This window comes from Chrysemys picta, chromosome 18 (assembly GCF_011386835.1).
Source record: "Chrysemys picta bellii isolate R12L10 chromosome 18, ASM1138683v2, whole genome shotgun sequence".
Lineage (NCBI taxonomy): Eukaryota > Metazoa > Chordata > Testudines > Emydidae > Chrysemys > Chrysemys picta.
In genome coordinates this window covers 19963528-19988853 of record NC_088808.1, presented here as the reverse complement: position 1 = coordinate 19988853, position 25326 = coordinate 19963528, and the positions used below count along the sequence as shown (strand labels likewise).

At 47.1% G+C, this 25326-nt stretch overlaps 1 protein-coding gene across 3 annotated transcripts in view; it reads right to left on the bottom strand.

The window, feature by feature from the left end:
• Positions 1 to 24955, bottom strand: part of NOTCH1 (notch receptor 1) — an 81631-nt gene extending 56676 nt beyond the window's left edge. For 2 of the 3 annotated variants that reach the window (XM_042854363.2, XM_042854364.2), the window contains exons 1-2: positions 24631 to 24935; positions 20432 to 20513 (exon numbers count right to left, since the gene is read on the bottom strand). In XM_042854363.2, coding sequence (XP_042710297.2) covers positions 20432 to 20513; positions 24631 to 24688 — 140 coding nt within the window. In that variant the 5' untranslated portion in view covers positions 24689 to 24935. Of the gene's footprint in view, positions 1 to 20431; positions 20514 to 24630 lie in introns of all 3 variants that reach the window. The other variant, XM_008169491.4, reaches the window with a different exon arrangement.
• Between the last annotated feature and the right edge of the window lie 371 nt (positions 24956 to 25326).

Here is a 25326-nt window from a genome sequence, read left to right as displayed (position 1 = left end):
AAACTAAAGCAGGTTGAAAAATGGGGCCCGGGGGCGGGGGGAGGCAATCACAGACATTTTTCTGACCATTTTTCCTGTTTTCTCATTGAAATGTGCAATTTTGAATTCTCAATAATGTTGACCAGCTCTTCTAGATACAACTCAATTATATTCCTGGGATAATGAATTTCCAGAGTGTCGGGAAGGCTGGGGGGAGGGGGGGCGGGGGACCATGGCAAAATGGAGCCCTATGATCTATGCCGCATGCGTCAAACAGGTCATTTCAAAAGGGGATAAAGAGCATCCACAACCTACATAAGAATGATCAAAGTCTTAACCAAGACCGGCTCTACATTCCCAAGGGAGCCTTCGGCAGAACACCTGCCTGTCTCCTCACCACCTTCTGCTTCCAGGAGGTTGTGTGTGTGTGAGCATTCACGTTAGAGGAAGCCTTTGTTTTTAAACCTTGCTCCCTTTCAGATTTTCCCCACCCTCTGGTTGTTTGTGCTTTTCCAACGCCAAGCTCACAGGAGCACCTTCAAACCCCCCAGGGTGGGCTGAAAGTAGATCTTTGTTGGGGGGACGGGGGGGGGGGGGGGAAATCACCAGAACACCACTGCTGTGTTCAAACGAGACATGGGTTACTTCCAACACCTGCCTCTTTAAAAAAAAAAAAAAAAAAACCCAACAACCCACAAGACGTCTGTTCAAGCCAATCTCTCCTCTGCAGAGCTTAAGCTCTTCCTAATAATGAGGATGGCATGGTGGGTTTAGGATCAGGTTACTTTGAAAGTACACCTGCAGTTTCTCACTGTGGTTTCTGGCATATGCATCCGTTAAGAAGCTGAATGTTTCATAGTAGTCACAATGGGTTCCCAGGAGAGCAAGAGAGAAGGGGGAGGGTAAGCAAGGTGGCAAAAGAGGAGGACCAAGAGTTAGAAGCCAATTCATGGCTTCCCAACACACACCTGGATTCTGGACACCTTTAGACGCATTGAAGACTTTCAACGATTACTTAAGGAATAAAGTGCGTTAAGAAGAATAACTGGGGAGAAGAGATCAGAGGGTAATGGGATACAGGGTCTTTCACTCCTGGGTTCCTGGCCCAGATCCCACCCAGCTAGCTACAGCGTTTATGCTTTCTCTCGGCTAAAAGCCGTTAGCCTCTGAGGGGGGTTCAGTGGTTTGGGGGGTGGGGGTCCTGTCCTAAGCAAGCAGAGATTCCCACCTCTGACGGTGTGTTCACCCCACAGGAGCCCAGAAAGGACTCAGAGGGGGTTACGTAACCGGATAAGCCACACCTGTGGGAGAGCTAGGCTTGATGACCGAGCACTGACTGAGGATAGTTCCCAGCTGGGCAGGACCAGGCAGAGCTGGTATAAAGGCAAGAAGTATGCAGCAGAAAGAGGGCTGCAACTTGGGAGCCTGCAGTCATTCTCTGGGCTTGGAGAGGGAAAGGAGGAGACTCAGGGAGAGAGCAGAAGCCCTGGGTTTCTTCCCCTGAAAGAAGGGTGGTGGAGCAGAAGCCTGATGGGGCTGGAGTAGGAAAGGGCCCAGGAAAACAGCAGCAAGATTTGAGATGGTGCAGACCATGGCTGTTGATTTGAGGGTCCTTGAGCTGGAACCTGGAGTAGTGGGTGGCCCCGGTTTCCCTAGCCACCACTGGGGAAGTGGCATAATCTAGAATTGGAGGGGCTGATACCCAAACAGCTAGTCCAGTGAGACTTTTTTACCCCAGAAGGGGAGGACTGTTTAGTGACCTGGCTAGGGGGCTGGGTCATGAAGAGGGAGCATAGAATCATAGAAGATTAGGGCTGGAAGAGACCTCAAGAGGTCATCTAGTCCAACCCCCTGCTCAAAGCAGGACCAACCCAAACTAAATCATCCCAGCCAGGCATTGTCAAGCCTGGCCTTAAAAACCTCTATGGATGGAGATTCCACCACCTCCCTAGGTAACCCATTCCAGTGCTTCACCACACTCCTAGTGAAATCATTTTTCCTAATATCCAACTTAGACCTCTCCCACTGCAACTTGAGACCATTGCTCCTTGTTCTGTCATCTGCCACCACTGAGAACAGCCGAGCTCCATCTTCTTTGGAACCCCCTTCAGGTAGTTGAAGGCTGCTATCAAATCCCCCCTCACTCTTCTCTTCTGCAGACTAAATAAGCCCAGTTCCCTCAGCCTCTCCTCGTAAGTCATGTGCCCCAGCCCCCTAATCATTTTTGTTGCCCTCCACTGGACTCTTTCCAATTTGTCCACATCCTATCTGTAGTGGGGGGCCCAAAACAGGATGCAACACTCCAGATGTGGCCTCAACAGTGCCGAATAGAGGGGAATAATACTGTGCTGCCCAGTGCAGCAGTCTGGGAGCTGCCCTTGTCTGTGAAGACCGAGGCAAAAAAAGCATTGAGTACTTCAGCTTTTTCCACATCATCTGTCACTAGGTTGCCTCCCCCATTCAGTAAGGGTCCCACTTTCCCTGACCTTCTTGTTGCTAACATACTTGTAGAAACCCTTCTTGTTACCCTTCACATCGCTTGCTAGCTGCAACTCCAGTTGTGCTTTGGCCTTCCTGATTACACCCCTGCATGCTCGAGCAGTAACTTTATACTCCACCCTAGTCATCTGAGCACACTGACTCCAGACAGAGAGACCAAAGGAGGGGGCGTCAGATTGGTTGAGAGCTAATCCCCAGATGAGACACAAGGAAACACCCCAGCAGTGATTAATGAACCCCACGACCACATCCCAAAGGCCACCAACACAGCTGGCATGAAAAGCCAGCTTTGGAGAAGCCAAAAATGGAAAGAACCACAGAGAAACTTATCCCTCCTCACCAGAGGTGGATCCTCAAAGCAGAGTATAAAGGAACCGAGGACTGGACCAGGCCAGCACCCCTTTTAGCTCAGCACCCTGTCTCGGCCTGTGGCCATAACCAACTGCTTCAGAGGAAGGTGCACAAAACACTACAAATTAATTCACCAAATGAAAAGAAGGATGGTCAAAGCAAAGCCATACAATTACTCCGCCCAGCTCTACACCCCATGGAGAACTGTGCAGGCTTGTCTGCCTTCATCTGCTTCTCGTTACAACTGGGATCGAGGAAGGAGTTCAGCGGTCACACACCTGGTACATCTTGGATAAAACACAAGGGCAAAGATTTGTTCCCATCAGCATCAGGTCCTCAAGCAGGAGCTTGAGGGATTTCCTCTTGCCAGCATTCCTTCATCTCCCCCTCCTCTCCGAACAAGACAGCACTAGAACTGCAGAATCCACGTGGGAACCACTACAGCCAAACAGTGATGCTAAATTAAAAAACAGCCCATTGCACTTTAAAGTCCTGTCCATGCCTGAGTTTATTAAACACCCCAGGACACCGGCTAGAAAGGAACAGTGGTTGGGTAAGCAGCAGGTTATTATGAGTGATGTACGGTTAATATAGCAGGCAGCTGCATCTGCAATCTTTGCCTAATTAAAAAAAAATCAAATGGCAATCCAAAGTCTTTGATGTTTTTTATACCTAGCCCAAGCCACCTAAGTGAGATTTTAAGAAGGAAGCTTTTATCTGAAAGCAAACAAAAGGAATTCCCCAAAGCTGGAAATGCTTGTGTGGGAGGGCAGGGGTGGCTGAGGGAAGTACAGGAACTCAAGCTGCTGTTCTTTCTCGCAGGAATGAGGCAAATCTTGTATTGTTTTGTAGGCAGAAATATCTGGATAATTTTGGAATCAAAGTCCCCATTGTAATGAAAAACAATATAATCCCATCACTAAGTGAAACAGCCCAGACTATTCATTAATGATGGTAAATTGCTACATGGAAGTAACTGCCTTTCAATGGGATGATGAGTCCCGGAGATTCATTCACAATAAAAATGTAGGATGACAAATGAGGAGGCTAAGAGGAAAATCATTTAATTCCCACCCTCAAAACGCACACTGCTAACTTGTTCTGTTGATTTTTGCTTTAGTTTTCAACGCCATCTCTTCAGTGAAGCAATGCGGATTTACACGAGCTGAGGAGCCAGCCATCTCTTGCCAGAAAGTACTTTCAGACCAACTGCACTCTACCCTCGTTGACTGAAGGCCTAGATCAGGGGTAGGCAACCTATGGCACGTGTGCTGAAGGCGGCATGTGAGCGGATTTTCAGTGACACTCACACTGCCCGGGTCCTGGCCACCAGTCTGGGAGGCCCTGCATTTTAATTTAATTTTAAATGAAGCTTCTTAAACATTTTAAAAACCTTATTTACTTTACATACCACAATAGTTCATATATTATAGACTTATAGAAAGAGACCGTCTAAAAATGTTAAAATGTATGACTGGCACGTGAAACCTTAAATCAGAGTGAATAAACGAAGACTCGGCTCACCACTTCTGAAAGGTTGCCGACCCCTGGCCAGGGCCGGCTCTAGGCACCAGCAAAACAAGCTGGTGCTTGGGGCGGCACATTTTTAGGGGCAGCATTCTGGCGCGGGCCATGCCGCCCCTAAAAATGTGCCCCGGCCGCCCTAACTCACCTCCGCTGCTGCCGCTCGCGCACCGCTGCTCACCCTCCCTCCCAGGCTCTCAAACCCGGGAGGGAGGGGGAGATCCCGAGTGGCCGCGGCCCGCGAAACAGCTGATTCGCACGCCGCGGCCGCTCGGGATCTCCCCCTCCCTCCCGGGTTTGAGAGCCTGGGAGGGAGGGGGAGCAGCAGCGCGCGAATCAGCTGTTTCACGCGCCGCGGCCGCTCGGGATCTCCCCCTCCCTCCCAGGTTTGAGAGCCTGGGGGGAGGAGGCAGGGCTGGGGATTTGGGGAAGGGGCGGAGTTGAGGTGGGGCCGGGGGTGGGGTAAGAAAAAAACGTGGGGGGGGCAGCCAAAATTGTTTTTGCTTGGGGCGGCAAAAATCCTAGAGCCGGCCCTGCCCCTGGCCTAGAGAATTCCTTGGATATGTTTAATTGAAGGTTAAATTAATTTCATCAGGGATCTTTTACTCCCAGACGCTATCTGAAACAAAACACTTCTGGCACTTCAAATGTAACCAATACTTCTAAAGCAGTCTCATCCCCGAAAAACAGAATCCAGGCTTAATGCAGAGTCATGCATTAATTCCAACAGGTCCACTGGGCTGTCCAAAGAGCAAGGGTATAGAACACTCTGTGGGTTAGTTCATAAGGATCTAAGGCCTCCTACTCATGCAAGCTGTCCCCATTGTGTTACTTTCTTGATTAAGGACAGCTAGCGTGAGTAGAGCTTACAGAATCAAACCCACAATTTGATTGCAGGTGGTCTAACTTCAATGTACCCCTTGGGAACCGGATCCACACAAGCCTTCTAGATCAGCTGAGTACATGTCCAATAGTTTTCCACTGCACTTTGCATATTAGCTGCAAATGAACCTGGGTTTGAACTTTTTCCAATTTGGATTTTGCCATGAAACTTCATTAGAAATTCATCCGAACATTTTTTATGAGAATTTTCACTTAATTTTTTGATGTTCAAAATAAAATAAAATAATCCACCTTGTCATTATTTTTCCCCCAAATTTTGACATTCTTGACTTTTTTTTTTTTAAAGACAGCTGTAGAAATCATTAACCTTGGAAATGTTAGTGTCATTAGAGAGTACAGGATGGGACTTTTTATGGCCTATGGTGCCATCTTTCAACACCACTTTCACAGCAAAGTTAAAGCTCTTTTGTTGACTTCTAGTAAGATCGCTGCATCGTGTGAGTAAATGTATCTCTGCCTTACCCAGAGGATTCACATGCGGTACTAGGCCAGAATTAAGTTTGATAAACCGTGAAATTTTGGCAAACACTTCAGTGCCAGTGAAACCATCATGTCACTAAAGGATGAATAAAACTTACCGGTACTTCATTTCTTTCTCAAAAATCACCCCATCCACGTTTCGGATAATCATTTAAACGACCTTATCTCCATATATGAAAAAATCCCACAAGCAACACATTTGATGCCTATATCCTACATTACTAATCCTGGAAATAAAACCCAAGATTAAAATCTGAAGGCTACCAAGCGTTAAACAATCTATATTCAGCCCTGATTTATAAACAGAATGAGGATCGGATTTTGAAAAGCTCGTAAATGACTTAACAGGCCAAAATCCCATTGACAGTTAGTGGGATATCAGCTCCTCAGTCACTTGGATGCTTTTGAAAATACTAACCTCAAGTATTTCACTAGTTGTACTATGGTGAAACAAACGAGACAGAAAAGAGGAAGAAACAGACAGCAAGAATGAAAGAGAAAGACAGGAATAGTGATGGATCTATCTTGGGTCTTCCCATAAACTACAGAGGGGTTGTGTGTTTTTTATGTAATAAAAAATCCCTTAAAATAGTTTTTTGGCAACAAAATTCCCCCATCCAAACAAAGTCTGAGATTAAAAAATACATTTGAGCAGACAAATGTTTCCTTTGAGCTTGATATTTTGATTGTTAAGTTTAACCAAGGAAACAGCCAGTGAGAGGGGAAGACTGTGCCTTCTACACCTTTCGCCTGCAAAAATCCCTGTGTCAACATGAAGCCTTATTGACTGAAAGCAGACAATAGGGGAGCCTCTGCCCTCAGGCTGCTATCCCACATTCTTCTGCAGTGTTCCTTAGAAACCCACCTTTTATTAGGAACAGCAGGCCCGGTGAAAGGGCCGTCTGTCGCCTTGCCTTTTGACTTTGAGGCCTGTGTCTAACATTTTAATAGCAGCTAGGGGCCAGGGAGAGGTTGGGTTTTCTTTCCCCTCTTCTCTTTCCTCCAGGGTCATTCCATTGCAGGGTCATTCCCCCATCCAGCAACTGTCACTATCCTTTTCCTCTCTAGCCAACCAAACTAACCGCTTTCTCGCCTGAGCGTTCAGACAGCGAGAGGACACCAGAGCTTTGAGGCTGATGGACGCCGGCACAACTGCAGAACGGAGCAATTCCTGTCTTTAGCTGCATCGTCCTCATGACGAAATAGTACAGTATTGGGTCTGCCTGTTAGCCTAACCACATGCGGCCGCATGCCCCAAGTGAAGCTATTGCATTGTTTAACTAGCACTGCATCTCGTTGGAAGAGCCTTATCCACATGTCTTAAAAAACTGGCACCCACGCATTATTTAACTGTAGCCTAGCTGCATAAATCTACTTTGTGTCTAATATTGGTATTTTAAGCATAAACACACACACACAAACCCCTGCCAGATCTAAAACAGTTAGTTCTTATCAAAACAAAATGAAACTGCATAGTGAAAATTCAATAGCTCTATGCAGCAAACACTAGAAGCCTTAAAAGTACTTTGGCTCTTGATCTTACAAGACATTAATACCATTAGAAGAGATGTCATGAGCACAACCCCTTTAACTATGACCACCATGGCAGGAGGGCACAGGACTCATAGGGTGGCTGACAGCGTGAACAGCACAAATGCTGAAGTCTTCTTTTGTTATCCCTCCGGGGACCGTCTTCAGTGGACACAAGAAGTGCCATATTGTAGCCTGAGCGGGCCTTGATGGATTAGCCTTTCGTTCTCAGGGTCACCGCGTGGCCCATAAACACAGTCAAAGCATCGTGCCACTAGTTCTGGCGCCTGTAATATTATACCGTAGGATGGAGGTTTGGTGATTGGACTGCGCTGATGGCTCCGAAATCAGAGGCTGTGGTACCAGGGATCAGCAGGCCTGGGAAAGAGAGATCAGCCCTCCAATGTCTCGGAGAGTGTCTGGGGGGTAAAGATGCTGTACAAAATGAGGCCCAGTTCCCCTGCTCCATGGCAGCTATCCCATTCCACTCCATGAGACTACTCAAGGGAGTAAGGGTTTGCAGGACCACCCCTGGGGCCTACATGCCACCAATCTGTCAAAGAGCTTTCGGCTTCCAAGTCTCCATTCACAAAAGAATAAGACACTTGTGAATGAAACATTCTCCTGTTCTGCAGTAGCTTAAAAATTCCTGGCCCAGCACTGGAATCAAACTTTCACATACAGCCGGATTCTTCAGGTCCATTCTTGCCTTCAGCTACATTTCTGCAACCTTTTTGGCTCCCCAGAGTTAGCTATAAGGGCCTGTTCTAAAGCCAAATTAAGGTAAACAGAGTCTATCAACTTAAGCGGACTTTGGAGCAGGCCCTGGGTGACAGGATAGTGAGACATTGCAATATCTAAACTTTAATAAACTGGTTTCTTTCTGAATTCTGTGCCCCATGTCAGAGCAGCAACACAGCATCATAAATCAAAGCACTTTAGCAGACTAACTTCCCAGCCTTCCCTTACATGCTGGAGTTGTACAATCTATTAAATAGGGGAGCAATTATGGCATCTTTAAAACTTACAAATCCATTTCACATCTAAATACCATTAAGCCTTCCCGAGTTTTGGGAAGGGAATTAGGTTAAAATCTTGTTAAAAAGAAAGTGATTTATGTGCAAATAAACTTTTTGCAACTTGACTGAGCATGAAAGTTTCCCATTAAACTTCAGCTCCCTTCCCGCCAACCCTCCCCCCTCCCCATTTGCTGAAGGTTCACGAGGGCTTTCAACCAATGCCTAAATGTTAATCAATTAACTGACGTTGCCAATATTAACTTCAGACAGCCTTGGGGACTGAACATCATGGCATAAAAGCTAGAACAAAATGTTAAGTCTTGTATGGGGAATAACGGTCACAAACTACAATACTCTGCTCTCATTAGGTGCAATGTTCAAATCATTGCTTATTCCAGTGGCACCAGCAATTAGGTCCTAATTTGGCAAAGTACATGGGCTGGTATCTAATTCCAACTGTGAATAATCCTCCCGATTTCAATCAGTTAGGCATGTACTCACTTACCTGGCTGAATCAGGGTCAGAGTTAGTACTGCTGAGTTAAAAGCCACTCTGGTTACTTTTGATTTTAATAAAAAACACCAAACCAAACCACCTAGTACAGTGATGGAGTTAGAAAATCATCTAATACACATCAGCCACATTATAGCACAACTCCTCCCCTCCTGCAGTGGGGAGGGAAAACTATTCAAACTGGGGCTGTGCCCCCAGACACGTCAGTTACACTGGAACCACACACTTATCCGAAGCACTATTTACCCATTACCCTGATCCTTCTTCCATTCACGTCAATAGGATTCTTGTCACTACATTCTCAGGGAGGAGGCACTGTATCTCCTGCTCCATCTGTATAAGCAGATTCTACTGAACTGCGTTTCTGCTTCAAGAAGTGCCTAGCAGGAGTTGCACAGTGGTCTATGCATCATATAAGGAGAGTTTTCAATGCCCAGGTAACGTCAAGTGGCGTGAAATAGACACGGAGAGGTTAAGGGACTTCCCAATAAAACCAGGAGCCCTGACTTTTTGCCCCACCTTCTAACCACTCAAGAATGCCATTTCCATATTATGATGGGTAGGCAGATAGCTAGGGAGCGTATCTATGATAGCTGATAGAGATCAGATTAGATGGCAGAGACCTTCAAAAGCCTCTGCACCCATTGCAGTCAATGGGACTGAGAGTTGGGCTAACTGTTCCCAGTGGAATTGTTAGTCCAAGGCTGAGTGCTTTGGAAAATCCAGCCTATAATGCGCGTGTGTATATAGCTCACAAAAAGTATATACAATGTTTTACAAATAGCATTTAGATATATATGCCCCAATCAAAGCAGGCTTAAAGCACAGTTTTAATTAAAGGAAAAATTCCAGAGTGGCGGACAGGACCCCCGCCAACACCTCCTCCACCATCTCCTGTACTGCTGCACTTCAGAGCTGTAGGCTCTGCTGACGTAAACGCAAGGCAGCTAGCTGGCTCTGATACGCAGCAGAATTTTTCCCCACTCTATAAGGTGCCGCCCTGCAATTAACTAGCTCCAACCTGAACTTCTCAACTGCTCTTTTGTTTCCTGTAGTTTCCACAAGGAAGGTCCAACCAAGTTATTTATCCTAATGACTCTTCCCATAGCTCATTACAGTGATGGTTTTCAACCTTTTTTTCATTTGCGGACTCCTACAAAATTTCAAATGGAGGTGCGGACCCCATTGGAAATCTTAGACATAGTCTGCTGCGGCCCCCCAGGCATCCACGGACCACAAGTTGAAAACCACTTCCTTAGAGACATTTATGTACTTCATCCATACGGTCAGTTTAAAACAGCGCTGAATACTCATTTACTCATAAGCTTCAAAGAGATGGACTTGAAAGAGAAAACTATAAGTGATCAGTTATTTTAAACCACCATTGTAGGTAGGCAGGGGGATGAGGAGCCAGGGTATGGTCTTACCAAGATCTACCAGAGAATGCTTCACAGACACCAAAATCACGTCACAGGAGGCTAATGGGAGTTCTGCTATTAGCTTCAATGGGAGCCCAGAATGAAAACTTCAGAGCCCCCGTAACACTTTGGTTTAGAGGTGTGGGAGGGAAGTATTTAGCATGCACACAGCATCACCTCTGGAGACACAGGCCTGAGATGGTAGGGACATCTACACAGGATTTCCCTCGCTTCTGCTAAAACCGGAAGCCTCTAAACCAAGACCAGCCAGGCTTGATCCATGTGGTTTTTCATTATCACAGAATGGTAGGACTGGGAGGGACCTCAAGAGGTCGTCTAGCCCAGTCCTCTGCACTCATGGCAGGACTAAGTATTATCTAGACCAGTGGTCTCCAAACTTTTTTGATTGCGCACCCCATCAGTAAAAAAATTTTGAGCAGCACCCCCTGCTCCCGGCTCTCGAAGCGAAAAAAAAAAAAAAAAAAGCCGCTCGGACACCCGGCCGAACTGCCGAGGGGGGAAAAAAAAAAAGTGGCGCTGCTCCGGCGGCGCTCCTCCTGCCGGGCACCCCGAAGGATCCTCTTGCGCACCCCCTCGGGCACCACTGTGCACCCCACTTTGGAGACCACTGATCTAGACCATCCCTGACCAGTGTTTGTCTAACTTGCTCTTAAAAATCTCCAGTGATGGAGATTCCACAGCCTCCCTGGGCAATTTATGATGTGAATCTATTCAGTACCAACGAACAAACCCCCACTCTAATCAGACTCTCATCTCAGCTATGAATGGGAAAGATGCTCATTGACTTCAGTGGGCTTTGGCGCAAGCCTTTATTTTGTGCATTGTCTTCCATACAAGAGGCCAGATTCTCATCTCAATTCCACCCCTGTAAATCTGGAATAACTCCAGACTTCTTTGGCATTACACCAGAATTACACCACTTTTGCCAAAAGGAGAATCTGATCCTCAGATAAGACAGCCTGATTTCAAGTTCTGATTGCCATCTTACAGACATCTGTACTCAGAGGCTCTTACGAAGAAGCATAAATGGAGAAAATAAACTCTACAATAACATGTTTCCATATTTGGCCGCAATCCCTAGCTGGTGTAAACTGGAATACTTCAACTGAAGTCACTGGAGCAACGCTGATTAACAATAGCTGAGAATCTAGCCTATTGTCTCTGTATCGTTCCTTGGAAATTAAATAAACAGTCACAAACCTCATGTGTGAGAACATGGGAGCAGAATTCTTTACAACGTGACGGTTCTATGGGAAACTAAACTCCTGGACCTGCAGAGAAGGCGCTAATATTAAACTGACCTTCCTCTGGGATATCTTTAACATTATGCACCACATGGGGTCTTCCTTGCTGAATTTATAGTAAATGCACATTTTTATTGGTCTATTCCAGTGGTTCTCAACCTATTTACCATTGTGGGCCGCATATACAGCCCAAAATGTGTTATGTGGGCCACACCCAATGCTACCTGTATGCCCCTGTGGATGTCACCTGGGCCACAGGTTGAGAACCACTGGTATTCCCTATGTGCAAAAAACCTTAACGTATTCAAATAAGCGCAAAGCTTAATAAGCAAGCATCAAACTAGAATCGCTACTCTTCTGTCACTTGGGTTATTGTAAGCTGTTTGGAGCAGTCTCTTTGCTCGGTGTTTGTACAGCGCCTAGCACAATGGTCTGTTATTCGGACTCCTAGGCACTACCGCAACACAAATAATAAATAGGAATAATATCATCCTTCTAACAGCACTTCCAGAGTATCCTGCAGGATCCGGCTCTTACCTAATAGTCACTGGGCTCTGAATATCGCTGCTAAAGGGATGTTTAGTGACTATGTTTCAAAAGTTGTCAGTAGTGAAGAGTAACAGCCGAGCATCAAATACCATCGGCAAGCAGAGCAGTCCAGTTAATGGGAGTGCTGAGCTCTGTCAAATTCCCCACAGGGTTCAATGGTTTTAAATTAGAATAAAAGCCAATGTGCACCCAATCCGCCTGCCATTCCACCCATTGACTTCAGAGGATTTTGCGGGATGCAGATCAGGGGAGAATTTGGATCTTAAGGCCAGATTCTGCTCTGAGCTGTCTCCAATGGAATTACGCTGGATTTACAATGGAGCTGTTTCCAGATTTACACCGGTGTAACAGAGCAGTACGGGGCCCTCAGCATTGAAAGTACAATGGAGGAGCTTTCAACACCAAGGGCCAAATTCTCCTCAGTTACATCAGTGCAACTGCTGCAGTGATATGCAGACAGCCAGCACATGGTATTACAGTCGCCCCATTTACCACCTCCAAAGAGAGGATAGGAGCACATGGCCCTGGGACTGGCTGGCTGCACAGAGGTGAATTTCTCTGACATATGCAGCCCGTGTTCAAGCAAAGTCCTCCTGAGTCTAAGAACTGCAGCACTGGGCCCGTATGTTGGCATTTGCGTGGCCATGCTCTGACACCCCTGCCCACACAGCCCATTTTTGCCCTGGTTACCCTGAAAACACAAAAGTTTACATCCCATGTCCTTCGAGTTGAGCGCTTGAAAGCTTCCTACTGCTGGACAGCCCATTACACTCCAGGAATGCCATTCCATTGACTTCCTGCATTCGGCTGCAGCTCCACACACCTGCTCTGGGGATGCAGGACACCAATTGCCAAAGCTCCAAGTTAGTTCAGCTACAGCCAAGTAAATCATTTACCTCCTGGTGGTTGTGGCACTGCACTGAACCATGCGGAGGTCTCCAAAGAGACACACTTCCAGAGAAACAAAACTGTCCCATGTTTAGATGCGGCAGCAGAAGCAGAATTACATGGAGGAATCACAAAGCCTGCGGTTCAACTCCAGTGTCCAGGAGCAGAAACGAAAAGATACTAAAAGTCTCGGCATAATTCTTCCTACACCAAAACCAACTCAAGTTGTTACTGCACAACGGGCCAGAAAGTAGAGTGAGCGCCATTAAAAACTGGGCAGGTACCACCCGCAGGCGTTTACCACAGGACGGGGGGGGGTCAGTACACCCCCTTCTAGGCACAGGGGGATAAACAGCCATCTCCTAATGGTGCCCAGTGTGATGAAGAGCAAGAGGCGCCATTTGAAAGGCAGGCTCCGTTAGTCTGGAATTTGCACTGGACTCGTTTTCCTCTATGCGCTTAGATCCCCGCAGTGCCTAGGCCTGACACAGGCCTGACACAGTGTCGGAGGCCTCTTTCAGTGTCCAATCCCAAGAGATGCTGAGCATCCACAAATCCCACCCAGAGGAGTGGGAACTGCTCATCACCTGTCTGGATATGGCCCTCAGATAGGTGGATGGATTCCTATCTAACATCTAAGCCAACCACCTATATGGAGATCTACCTATCTCATAGAACTGGAAGGGGCCCTGAAAGGTCATCAAGACCAGCCCCCTGCCTTCACTAGCAGGACCAAGTACTGATTTTGCCCCAGATCCCTAAGTGGCCCCCTCAAGAACTGAACTCACAACCCTGGGTTTAGCAGGTCAATGCTCAAACCACAGAGCTATCCCTCCCCCTTTAAAAAAATGGAGATATGCCTCACCTTTCACATCAAAAGTCTACTTTGCTTTGGGAAGATACAGATGTTGATGTAGGATCCTGCAAGCAAATGCAGGCTCCTCTACCCTACAGACTTGATTTATGGCCTGAAAAACTATACCCCATACCCTGGAGATAGCTTAGCCATGGGAACTCACCATAATGACCACACGTACACCAGCCTATGGTAATTGCGCCCTGAGGCTACTAGTTGGTTAAATATGTTTATGCTCTATAAATTTCACATTCCACTCACGTACATACAGTTACCAGTCAGCACGTCTATGAACATGAGCAAAGTGAGGGTCAGGGCACCTCCAGGTCCGGAAAGAAAAAGTTAATTTACAAAGGATGTTAGTTTAAAACTTGCTAATTGCTTGCTGATGTATGTTATTCAGCCCTTTAACTGCCAAATTGTTTGTTTCTAATGTTTTACAAATAGAGGGGCAAAGAAGGTGGGGAACAAGTGGAACCATCTAATGCAATATACAATAAACCAGGGGTTCTCAAACTGGGGGTCGGGACCCCTCAGGGGGTCGTGAAGTTATTACATGGGGGGGTCGCGAGCTGTCAGCCTCCACCCCAAACCCTGCTTGGCCTCCAGCATTTATAATGGTGTTCAATACATAAACAAGTGTTTTTAATGTATATGGGGGGGGTTGCACTCAGAGACTTGCTGTGTGAAAGGGGTCACCCATACAAAAGTCTGAGAATCCCTGCAATAAACTATAACCCCCTTTGGGCCAGAGCATCAGCTAGCGGAAATCAACAGAGCTCCATTGAAGTTAACGTAGTTATGAAGATTCACACCAGCTACGATTCTAGCCCTTTGAGGTCAGATAGTTCTCACAGGGCAGGTTCAAGCGATGAAGAAAAAAAAAACCCATAACATACGGGCAGAATCCCTATGAGCAGTGTAGCTACATCTGCCATCGTGAGCGCAGGTGATCAATAAACAGGATCACACAAGTTCTAAGGCTCTTCATTCTTCTAAGTCTTGCTCAGAGTCTCTGGTGGCATTTAAGGAAAACGGCGTGATACACTCCTGTTCCCAAGCCCTTGGCTGAGGGATTGGAATAACTCAATGTGTTTTGGTGGAGGCAGAATCTGAATCAGCTCAAGGTGGCGACAAGACGGATTTCACCAAGGCCAGATTCTCAGTTCATCAGCGTCACTCGGCTGATTTCAATGATGAAACACTTTGCACAGGCACAAGGCAAAAGGCGCTGGAGAATGAGCCCCCTACACCCGTTCTGAGAAACTTCCTAAATGATGTTTGGCAGAGAGGTGGCTGGGACCTGCAACCAGTTTCTTGCACGGAGCACGTGACAAGAGATATAGGCAAAGTTCAGCCATGAAATCACCCTTCCGATCCTTCTGCTGACTGTTTGAGAATAGAAGCCGCATTGGGATGGGTGGGGAAAAAGTAATATATGAAAAAATCCCTATAAACCAGCATAAAACAACACAAGGGGCCAGATCCTCCGCTGGTGCGAATGGATGAAGCTCTGCTGACTCGGGGGGCAGTGCTGATTTATGCCAGCTGAAGATCTGGACCAAGATTCTCTTCCACTGGAAGCTGCAACAGGGGATGCTGATGCTTTTGTATTTTTAATCTACCCTCTTCCACCAAGTCTCCAGACTCCAACCCTGTTCCTTCCGAACACATGAGATCAGACTTGAAACGACCACCCAGGAGCCTCAACGTGGCTGAATCACCATGAGACTGTTCCTTTAAGAGTTTCCTCTGGTTGATTGTTTCACACTCCACCCTCTTCCTGTCCAGCATGGAGGCGACGTTTTTTCTTTGTTATTATTTCATGGAAATAACGTTGGGCTAAAGCACATGAGAAATATCAAACCAGAAGGAAACATCCGTCCTTTAAAATGAGATAACAATGACTGAGCAGTTGAATAACCCAGAGGCCACAAAAGACTGCAGAATTGAGACTGTCGCTGTAGCTTTCGGGTTGTCACCACAAAAATTATTTTAATCTAAAATAATAACCTCTTGCTTTTTAAAAATCGAGGTTTAAACAAATATTTCCCCAACTCCTACGGGTCAGATCCATTGGCCACTGCAGTTTTTTCATTGACCTCCACAGCCCTATATCCAGAAGTTGAACCATAAGGCTACAGAGATTCATAAACAAAAGGAAGTACTTTAGCAAACTGACCTTTTCCTCACTGCAAACCTAGTGGTTAGATTTAACCTGTTCCTTAGCCTTAAAAGCCGCTTTGCTACACAGGGCCAGATTCTCAGCACGTTGGCGTAACCCATAGGCGCCAACTCTGTGGGTGCTCCGTGGCTACAGCACCCACGGAAAAAAATTGGTGGGTGTTCAGCACCCACCGGCAGCTCCCCATGGCCCCGCCCCGCGCCCCTGCTCCAGCTCGCCTCCGCCTCCTCCGCGAGCACACCGCCACGTCCTGCTTCTTCCCCCTCCCTCCCAGCGCTTGCGCCGCGAAACAGCTGATTCGCGGCGCAGGGAGGGAGGGGGGAGGAGGGGGAACGCGGTGTGCTGGGGGAAGAGGCGGGGGCAGGGATTTGGGGAAGGGATCCAATAGGGGCACCGAGGGGGTGGAGTTAGGGAGAGGACTTTGGGGATGGGGTTGGAATGGGGCAGGGCCAGGGGCGGGGATGGGGTGGAGTCAGGGAGGGGAAAGGGGCGGGGGGCGTGAGCACCCACCGGCGTCAGAGAAAGTTGGTGCCTATGGCGTAACCCCCTGATTTCAGTGATGAAACACAGGTGGGACTGAATTCGTACTTCAGCCCCCTCCCAAACCATGTGCTTTTAACTAGTGGAACAGAGGCTTGCTGGGAATAAAATTTGCATGTCACAACAATCTTAGACTAGTCCTATTCATTTGCGATGGTACCAGTCCAAAATATAACTGTACCAATGTTTAATTAGGACCTATCACTGCAAGTCAAAGTGATCTTCAGAAAAACCTTTTCATCTGATCTGGGAACATGTTTGATTCAAATGAGAGCCTATTCCTTAAAGCCACAGTTAACACACACCACAAAACCACACTTGTCGGTGCTGTTGCAGTCAGTGGCTAGCATCACCATCTGCTGGTACAAACTTTTGCAAACCAGGCTTTTTAAAGTTACAAATCCAGGGCAAGAGTTTGATGTTGGGTTATTTTTACCTTGAGTTAAGTTCCTCGCAAGATCCCGTTAGGTGAAACATCACAATAATCTTTCTAGCTATTTGTAAGATCATATTATTCCTGCATAGGAACTCTAAAGAGCCAAGGTGAGTGAGGTATTATCTGTTATTGGACCAACTTCTGCTGGGGAGAGAGACCAGCTTTCGAGCTCACACAGGGCTTTTCTTCGGGTCTGGGAAACATACTCCGAAACCCGCAGAAGAGCTCTGTATAAGCTTGAAAGCTGGTCTCTCTCGCCAACAGAAGTTGGTCCAATAACAGATATTACCTCACCCACGTTGACTCTTTAATGTCCCGGGACCGACACAGTTAGAACTACACTGCATATAGGACCTCTAAAGGCAATTTAATTAGGCCACTTCTGTTGCAAGACCTCTAGCTGATCAAATGCCCAGGCCTCTTCATTCAATTAAAGCTCTATGTACAAGACGGACTGGCAAGGAGACAATAAGATAAAGGACCAGGAGTTTTAGGAAATGTAGCTGTAAAATAACAAAAGTAAGTGAAAGCTCATCATTTCGCCCTGGTGATGTGCTTTCCACAACAGGGCTTAGACACTGATAGCTCTGAAACCAAAGTTACTTTCAAGTAACTCAGTTAGCTCTCTGCTGTAATGAGTATCCACAACAAATGCAGAGATACTTCTCCATTGGAGTAGCTTCTCCCTCGTACACGATTTATTTCACTCCACTTTCTAATTGGATTTGTGGGGGAAGCACAAAGGGGCTTTATGGCCAAACTGTGTTAAGTGCCAGGCCAAACTGAGATGTGGCCTCTAGCCAAAATAGTATGTTTCATTCAGGCGCCAATGGGAGGTGCCAACTTTTTCCACTTCTGCTATCTATGCTCTTAACTTTGCTTTATTTAAGGGGCTTGGAAGCAAAACTCCTAGTAAAGGGATACTTAGAGAAGTCTGAAAAATAAGATTTTGCTAATCCCTATCAGCTACCTTGGAAGTTACATCTCATCCAACGTCTCAGTCCCTACCAAACTTGCCTTCCCGAAATCATCATCCATTAAAAGTTCAACCTACACAGACAGCATTCAATATTAATGACTACTGAAACCTTAGTTTTCTGCAAAAACAGCTCACACATTTGCAAGCGGCTCTGTATTTGTGGTCAAGAAGATAAGTCACTTACAGCTGCCAGCAAAAAAATTCTTCAAAGATACCAAACACTCTCTTTTTCTCTTAAAAAAGACAGATACTTTGGAGGCTTTTCCTCCTTCTAATAGAGCTTGCACACATCAGATCTAATTAGATTCCACTGCCATCTGCACATGCAATGTAAATCGGGAGTTGCAGGGAGTTGGAACTTAAGAGAAAGAAAGAAAGAAAGAAAACAAGAAAGAAAGAAACCACAAGGAAAAGGAGGGGTGTAGGGTTGGGGTGGGGGGATGGAAAGAGTTATGCATTCGGGGAAGCCATACATGATTAGTCACACAGCATTAATCTGCCTCCCTTAACAATAGCTGCCGAATTTCGACCGAATCCCAGCTGTCGTTCTTTGAATGAAAGAAAACAAGATTTAGAGCGTCAAGCGTTGGTAAGGGCTTCTGCAAAAAAAAAAAAAAAAAAAAAAAGTGGCGTGCATTCATTAGTAGCTCACAAAGGGACCCAACTTTTGTCCATTAAATTGTTCATGTGCCTGATTAATTTGCTGATTTTTTTTCCAAGGGGGTGGCAGTTTGGGTGAAAGGGAGGGGGCAGGAGATGCCAAACTGGGCAGAATAACCCAACTGAAGCAGACACGCAAACCTGATCTTTCCCCTCCCCCCCGAATGTTGTCAAGGAAGATTGCCATTCAACAGTTGGCATGGAAATGCCGTCAGGTCCCTCTGCAGAGGGGAGCTCTGAATTGGAAGTCTGGACTGGACAAGACTGTCTTCTTGGCAAGCCCCAACCTCACACACGCTTAACAGGTGGATGGGGGAGGCTGGCTGGAAAACAAACCCATTCGGATTTCGTTTATGTAATAGTTAAAAAAAAAAAAAAAAACTGGAATCTTATTCATTTCTCTTTGGTTATTGTTCCTTGGAAGGTTGGAATGAAATCAGTCATCGCTGTGGTAGGTCAATTAGTGAGTCCTTCAAGGAATCCCAACATTTTACACATCAGATGGCTCCATGATCCAGGATTGGAGAAAGCCGGTCAGAGAACCGTCACATAAAACTATCTTGCAGGCAAAAGGTGCCTCCTTCTTACAGAGTGAACCATGCATTCTTATGAGCCTAATCCTGCAACACAGCATGGCCATATCCTTGGCTGGGGAACATTGACTTCAATGGAGTTATGCTGATGTGCCATAGCTGAGAGCCTGGCCACAACCGCCTTCAACCCCCATTGACTCTAATGGGAGGTGGCGGCCCCTTGTCACACCCACTGAAGTCAATGGATACCTAAATATCTGTTTATTTCAGTGGCAGCAGAATCAGAATCATGACGTTAGGAAGATCACTCTCTATTGTACATTGACATTATGGTGTCCACAATTCCAAAAGCATGTTGATAAACTGGAGGCAGTTCAGAGAAGAAGCAGGAGAAGGAGAAGGAAAACATGCCTTATAGCAACAGACTCAAGGAGCTCAATCTCTAACAAACAGAAGGTTACAGGATGACTTGATTAGAGTCTGTAAGTACCTACATGGGGAACAAATATTTATGAATAATGAGCTCTTCAACCTAGCAGAGAAAGGTACAACACAATCCAATGGCTGGAAGTTTAAGCTAGAAAAATTCAGATTTAGAAATAGGATGTAAATTTTTAGCTGTGAAGATAATTAACCACTGGAATAATTCATCAAGGGTCTCCATCACTGGCAATTTTTAGATCAAGACTGGATGTTTTTCTAAAAGATCTGCTCTAGGAATTATTTTTGAGAAGCTCCACGGGTTTGCTATACAGGAGGTCAGATTAGGTGATCACAGTGGCCCCTTCTGGCCTTGGAATCTATGAATCTATGAATCATGGGGTTGTCACTGAGTGTGACCTCTGGCCAAAGGGTAGGGTAAATAATAGGATACTCTTAAAATGCTTGCTGGATTTTTTGCAGTGGACATTAATGCTTTTTACAGGCCCAGCAGGTGGTCTCTGAAGCACAAGATTCTGGGGCCAGAAGCAGGAGCTTGTCCTGGAGTGAATTAAAAAAAAAAAAACTGAATAAGGCTATCAAGAATCTCCCTTAGAAGTTACTTATTGGTCCAGATGGTACTAAATCCTGCTCCACTGCCTTCAACAGGGTGACACATTTGGCCCTTTCTTGTATTTTCCCCCCAACCGGGACACCATGCTTGACTCCTATTCAAGTAGGACTGGATCCCAATATGGCTGCAAATTATTCTTGCACCTCAAATAAAGGAAATGCTTTTCCTCTTTTCGAAAGCATTCAGGTCCTTCAAAGCAAAGTCAACGTTATGGCAATGTGTTCATCTAGATAAAGGGAACTCATTGGCTCAGTTCTCTTTTATACTTACAGGCATACCCCAGTCCCATTGGAGTAAGTTTCACACTTTCCCCCATTCAAGCAGGATTCGGCAGGCTGGGTACATCGTAAACCTGCAAAGAGAAGATGAGAATTAGCCAGAAGTTAGGCCATGTCTACCCTACAAAATTACATTGACGGTTGGCATACAGACGCCTCAATAATTATATCACTTGTGCGTGTTGACACTTTGCTCCTTGTGTCGGCGGTGTGCGTCCTCGGCAGGAGCGCTGGTATCGAGTGAACTGTCAGCGTGGGGCATTGTGGGACAGCTTCTGAAGGCCAGTAACAGTCGACGTAAGCAATGGAATGTCTACACTGATGCTGTGTCGACCTCAACTACATCAACCTTGACGCAACGCCACTCGTGGAGGTGGAGTTATTAAATAGGCGTGCCAGGGCAGTTCTGACAGCGGGAGTGAAATTTTAGCATAGACACTTCCATAGTTAGGTCGATGTTAAGCTGCCTTGCATTGACCTAACTCTGTAGTGTAAACCAGGCCTTCAACACCTCTATTAGCCTAATCCCCAGAGAGAACAAACTGAGTCTTTTGCTGATCAAAGGCCTTCTCTTACTCAAGTCAATGAGAGGGGGTCTTATATTAGTCTATATCAGCAGGCTAACAGAGACTCTAGCTCTGCTAAACCTCTGGAAGCGATGGGCTCTCAGTAGAAGTCATCATCAAATGATGAAACACATAAAAATGCATGGCTAATTGCACTGGGCCGAGCTGTGACCAGTTTCTAGGCAGCATGTGATTTCAAAGGGGGCTGGCATGACATGGCCCAGTCTCTTGTCTTTTATGCAGGGAAAAGCTGGCCTGAAAAGATCATTTTTGCAACCTTCATGGATTTCGGACTCAATCTTTCATTCCTTATTCAGCTACACTCCGAAGGAGCTCAATGGGAGCACTGCCTAAGTATGGAGTCGGTCAGGCCCTTAGGGTTTGGGTGACATGGGCTATTCTAAAAACCTAACCAAGGGGACCAACCAGTAACCATTACTCATGGGAGTAATCTTTATTTAAGTGAGTAGTCCACTGAAGCCTACTAGGGTAAGGATTTCAGGATCTGGTCCTTTGGGCCAAATTCTGCTCTCAGTTATCCTGGAATTACTACTGATTTTACATCTCAATCTGGCCTGTAGATTGTAAACTTTTCAGGGCACAGCCCCTTGGCCAAAATTGACTCTCACATTGGGGTAAAACCAGAGTAACTTCAGATCAATCAATGGAGTTACTTCAGATTTACACCAGGGTCTCTTCAAGCAGAATGCATCCCTGGATGTTTGGTGTGTCTGCAAAGCCCCATGCATCTCTACAGCACTGCGTAAAAATCATTCAATAATAATTGCAGATAGGACTCTTAACCAATAAAAACCAGCGGAGGCCCACTGCAGTGGCATGGGACATTAGTGGAATGAAGGCTGCCCGTGACAGAAGGGGTTTCCAATATGCAAATGGTGGTGTACAATGGAATGCCACCAAACATATGGCGCCGTGCTAGCAATGCTGCATAACAGCTTCCAGGGGAACGGGGGCTGCCACGGGGCGTTAAAGAAAAGCAGTCCCGGAGCAGCCTGGGCTGCTTTCACAAGGCAAAGTGATCTGCAAACTTTAAGTTCAGATTACAGGGCAGGCTCCCATCCTCGTTCTCAGCCACCTAGCTGGGTTTCTCCTTCTCCCCCTCCTCCCCCCACATACTGCTACTGTCCTGACTACAGAAAACGCTCCTGAAACTATTGCTCAATTGTCTGGCTGTTCAGATATTCATGGTTAAAAAAAGAAAGACAGACAGACAGACAGACAAAAAGTGGCTACAGACTGTCCTACAGAGGGAGAACAGAGAGTCATAAAGCCAGAGGCGCACACTCCCCTCCTTGCTCGTGGGAAAAAGCAACAGCTGCAGAGCAGAGCCTTCCCTGATTCCTAACAAAGGGGGAAATCAGAGCTGCCCATTGTAAAACGTTAAAGACACCTCTTGTTACATTACTTACTGTAGGGCAGCTCTCAATCCCTATCACCCTTGATACTCAATACCTGCTGCCTGAAAGATCTGATTGAGTCAACTAACAGCCCCACTACCTCCTCCCATGCCAACACACTGCAGCCTGTTTTCTTTGGGGAGGAGGGAATTAAGCCAGCCTGGGTCTCTCCTCAGTTATGCAAAACGAAGTGAAACTAGACAGCGCAAATGTTACCTAAACGGGGCTCTTCCCGGAAGGCTGTGATGACACCCTTACTATGAGTAAGACTTCTGACTTTATATCATAACTCTGAAGTACACAGGGGAAGGCTACGCTACTTAAGGCATTAATGTCTCAATGCTCAGTCCTACACTCCCTGATCTAAAACCTCAGTCTCTCTCCTGTTTAAAAATCGTTGCATTTAGGACAGATGCAGCTAGGCATCCTTTTTATATACACACGCGTATATATATATATAAACCCCAACAACATGCGAGGGCAGTGTGCAGGTATGAGAGATGGCTATACAGGCTGGCTGAGCACAGACCCCTTTTTTCTCTTATACATCAACACTGCATCTCCTGGTAACCTCCCTGGCTGGCATCAGTGGCACTGGTTTCAGTGGGAGTCAGGGTGGCAGAATCCAACCCACTATGTTACAGTTAGCATCTGTTTGAGCCAAACACTTAAGAGCTAGATTCTGCTGCCTTTTCACTGATTAACACTTACTCCGCGCTAGCAGGCCCCAGGAAGTCAGTGAGACTACTCACAGGAGTAGGTGCTACTCCTGTATTTATACTCTTATATAGCGCTTTTCAAAAGCACTTCACCATCTTTATTTTTTCAGTGTTGTGAGGATAAAGGCATTGAAGTGCTACATTTCCAAGCAGAGATGCACAATACAATTATTTCTGCATGTTAAGGAGTTTTTTTTTTTTTAAAGCATCTTCCTACTCATTTCTCTCACCTTGGTGAAACTTATGCATCTTTCATTTTTAGGCCTTTTAGACTAAAAAAGAATTGTTGCACAAGTTTCCATTTGATTGTTTCCCCAAAGGTTACTGCACTGTGCCGAAACACAACGGCCTCTGACATCCGCCCCAAAACTTGCAAGGAAAGGGCTGAGAGAACAAGAAATCTGACGTCGATTCGAGAAACAGGAAATAAAAAATTAACCAGGCTTTCAAAAAATAAAAACCAATCTCCGGCTTGTTCAGCACTCCCTCCAGCCTTGAAAAGAGGACAAGGTAAAGAGCTACTTTCTGAGCTTTGCTACATGAAATATTCGACTGCTGAGAAAAAATAACTCATAAAAAAGCCCCCACACAACTCACCACATTGCTATCCTGAGATCAGTTCTCAAAACTACCCCCCCCCCCACACACACACACACAGACACAGACAGAGGCTTGTTTTGTGTTACAAAACCAGTCATGCTTTCCAGCCCTGGTGATGGCAGCTTTTAAGGGTTTGCTCCTCTCAGGAGAGCTCGAGAGAATAAAGTTTTAATAAAGTTTTTCAGCTCAACCCACAGCCTCCTTGGCTCGGATTTGGTTGAGCGCTCAAGTTCTGCCACTTTGTGAGGCAGGATCAGCTCTTCCCCCAGATTGTTTTAAGAGCGAGGGGGTTAAACACACTGGATCCCCCCCCCGGAGCGATGTCTGCCACACACCCTCTCAGGTGGGTTGTGATCTTTTAAAATCGGAGGGGAGTGGGGAGGAGAAATTCCCTCTTGGAGGGCAGTTGGAAGCAGTCAGCAAAGCAACAGACACAGACACACACACACCGATTTCACTCCGGATTGCTCATTTGCCTAATAAGAACAGAACTTTCCAAGCCGCCGTGTTTTCCCCTTCAGCCTGCTCTGCCAGTCAGCCCTGCTTTCACTTTGCAAAGGGTTTCACCTGCCTTAGAGTGAGCCCCGGGCTCTCCCCCGCTAGGACCCCCAGCACCAAGGGGGTCTCTCCCCTTCTCCAGTTAGGAAGCCCCCTCTCCTCACGCCTGGCTGCCCCCCCGGGGGGGGGGGGCACAGGGCAGGGGAAGAAGGGAAACAAACGGGCGAGAAAGTTTCCATTTCGCCGGCGAGAGAAGGCAGGACTTTGGCTGGGACATGCCGGAGCCCAGCTCCATCTCCCGGGGCGCTCAACTGCTGGGTGGCCACAGACCAGACCCAACCCCCCACCCCCATCCTCTCCCTTTCCCCCGGGCCCAGCCCCGGCCCCTACCTCGGCTCAGCACGGGCAGCAATGACAGCAGGAGGCTCTGCACCAGAAGTTGCTGCATTCCTTCTCTTCGAGCTCCACACAGGCGTCTCTCTCTTTGCGCTGGTCCTGGCCCCCCTTTCAGAGCCACATCGATCCCGGGGCGCCCCCAGCCAGCCGGCGGGCATGCAGGATCCCCCCCCCCCCAAAAAAAGCACCCCAAACTCAGGCGGGAAAAGCAATCCGCTCCCAGGGAGAAATGCCCGGTGCCCCGAGAGACGCAGAGAGCCGCAGCGCCCCGTGCAACCTCCGGCTGCAAATCCCCTAGTGAGGAGGAGGAGGCGGCTCTGAGCCGCGCTCTCCTCCCATTTCTCCCCCCCCCCCCCCCCCGATCCTTCCGCCCAGGTGCCCCGGGCTCAGCCCAGCCCAGCCCGCCAAGGGGCAATGGGGAACCTGCCCCTGGGCTGCCAAGGGCAGGTGGGGGCGGGGTCGTTTTGGGGAGCTGCTCCCCAAGCCCCTGCGCTCAGGAGGAGCCCGGGGAGGGGAACTCCTTGGCGTCGGGAAGTTTCCCAGGCTGCTGGAAGTTGTGTGTGTGTGTGTGCACGCGGAGGGATCCCTGCGCTGCTCACCCCAAAGCTGGGTTGTGGGTCCCCCGGGATGCCCTGCCCGCGGCCCAGCCCCTGGCATTCTGCCCCCGGGCTCCGGGAGGGGGCCGGGGCT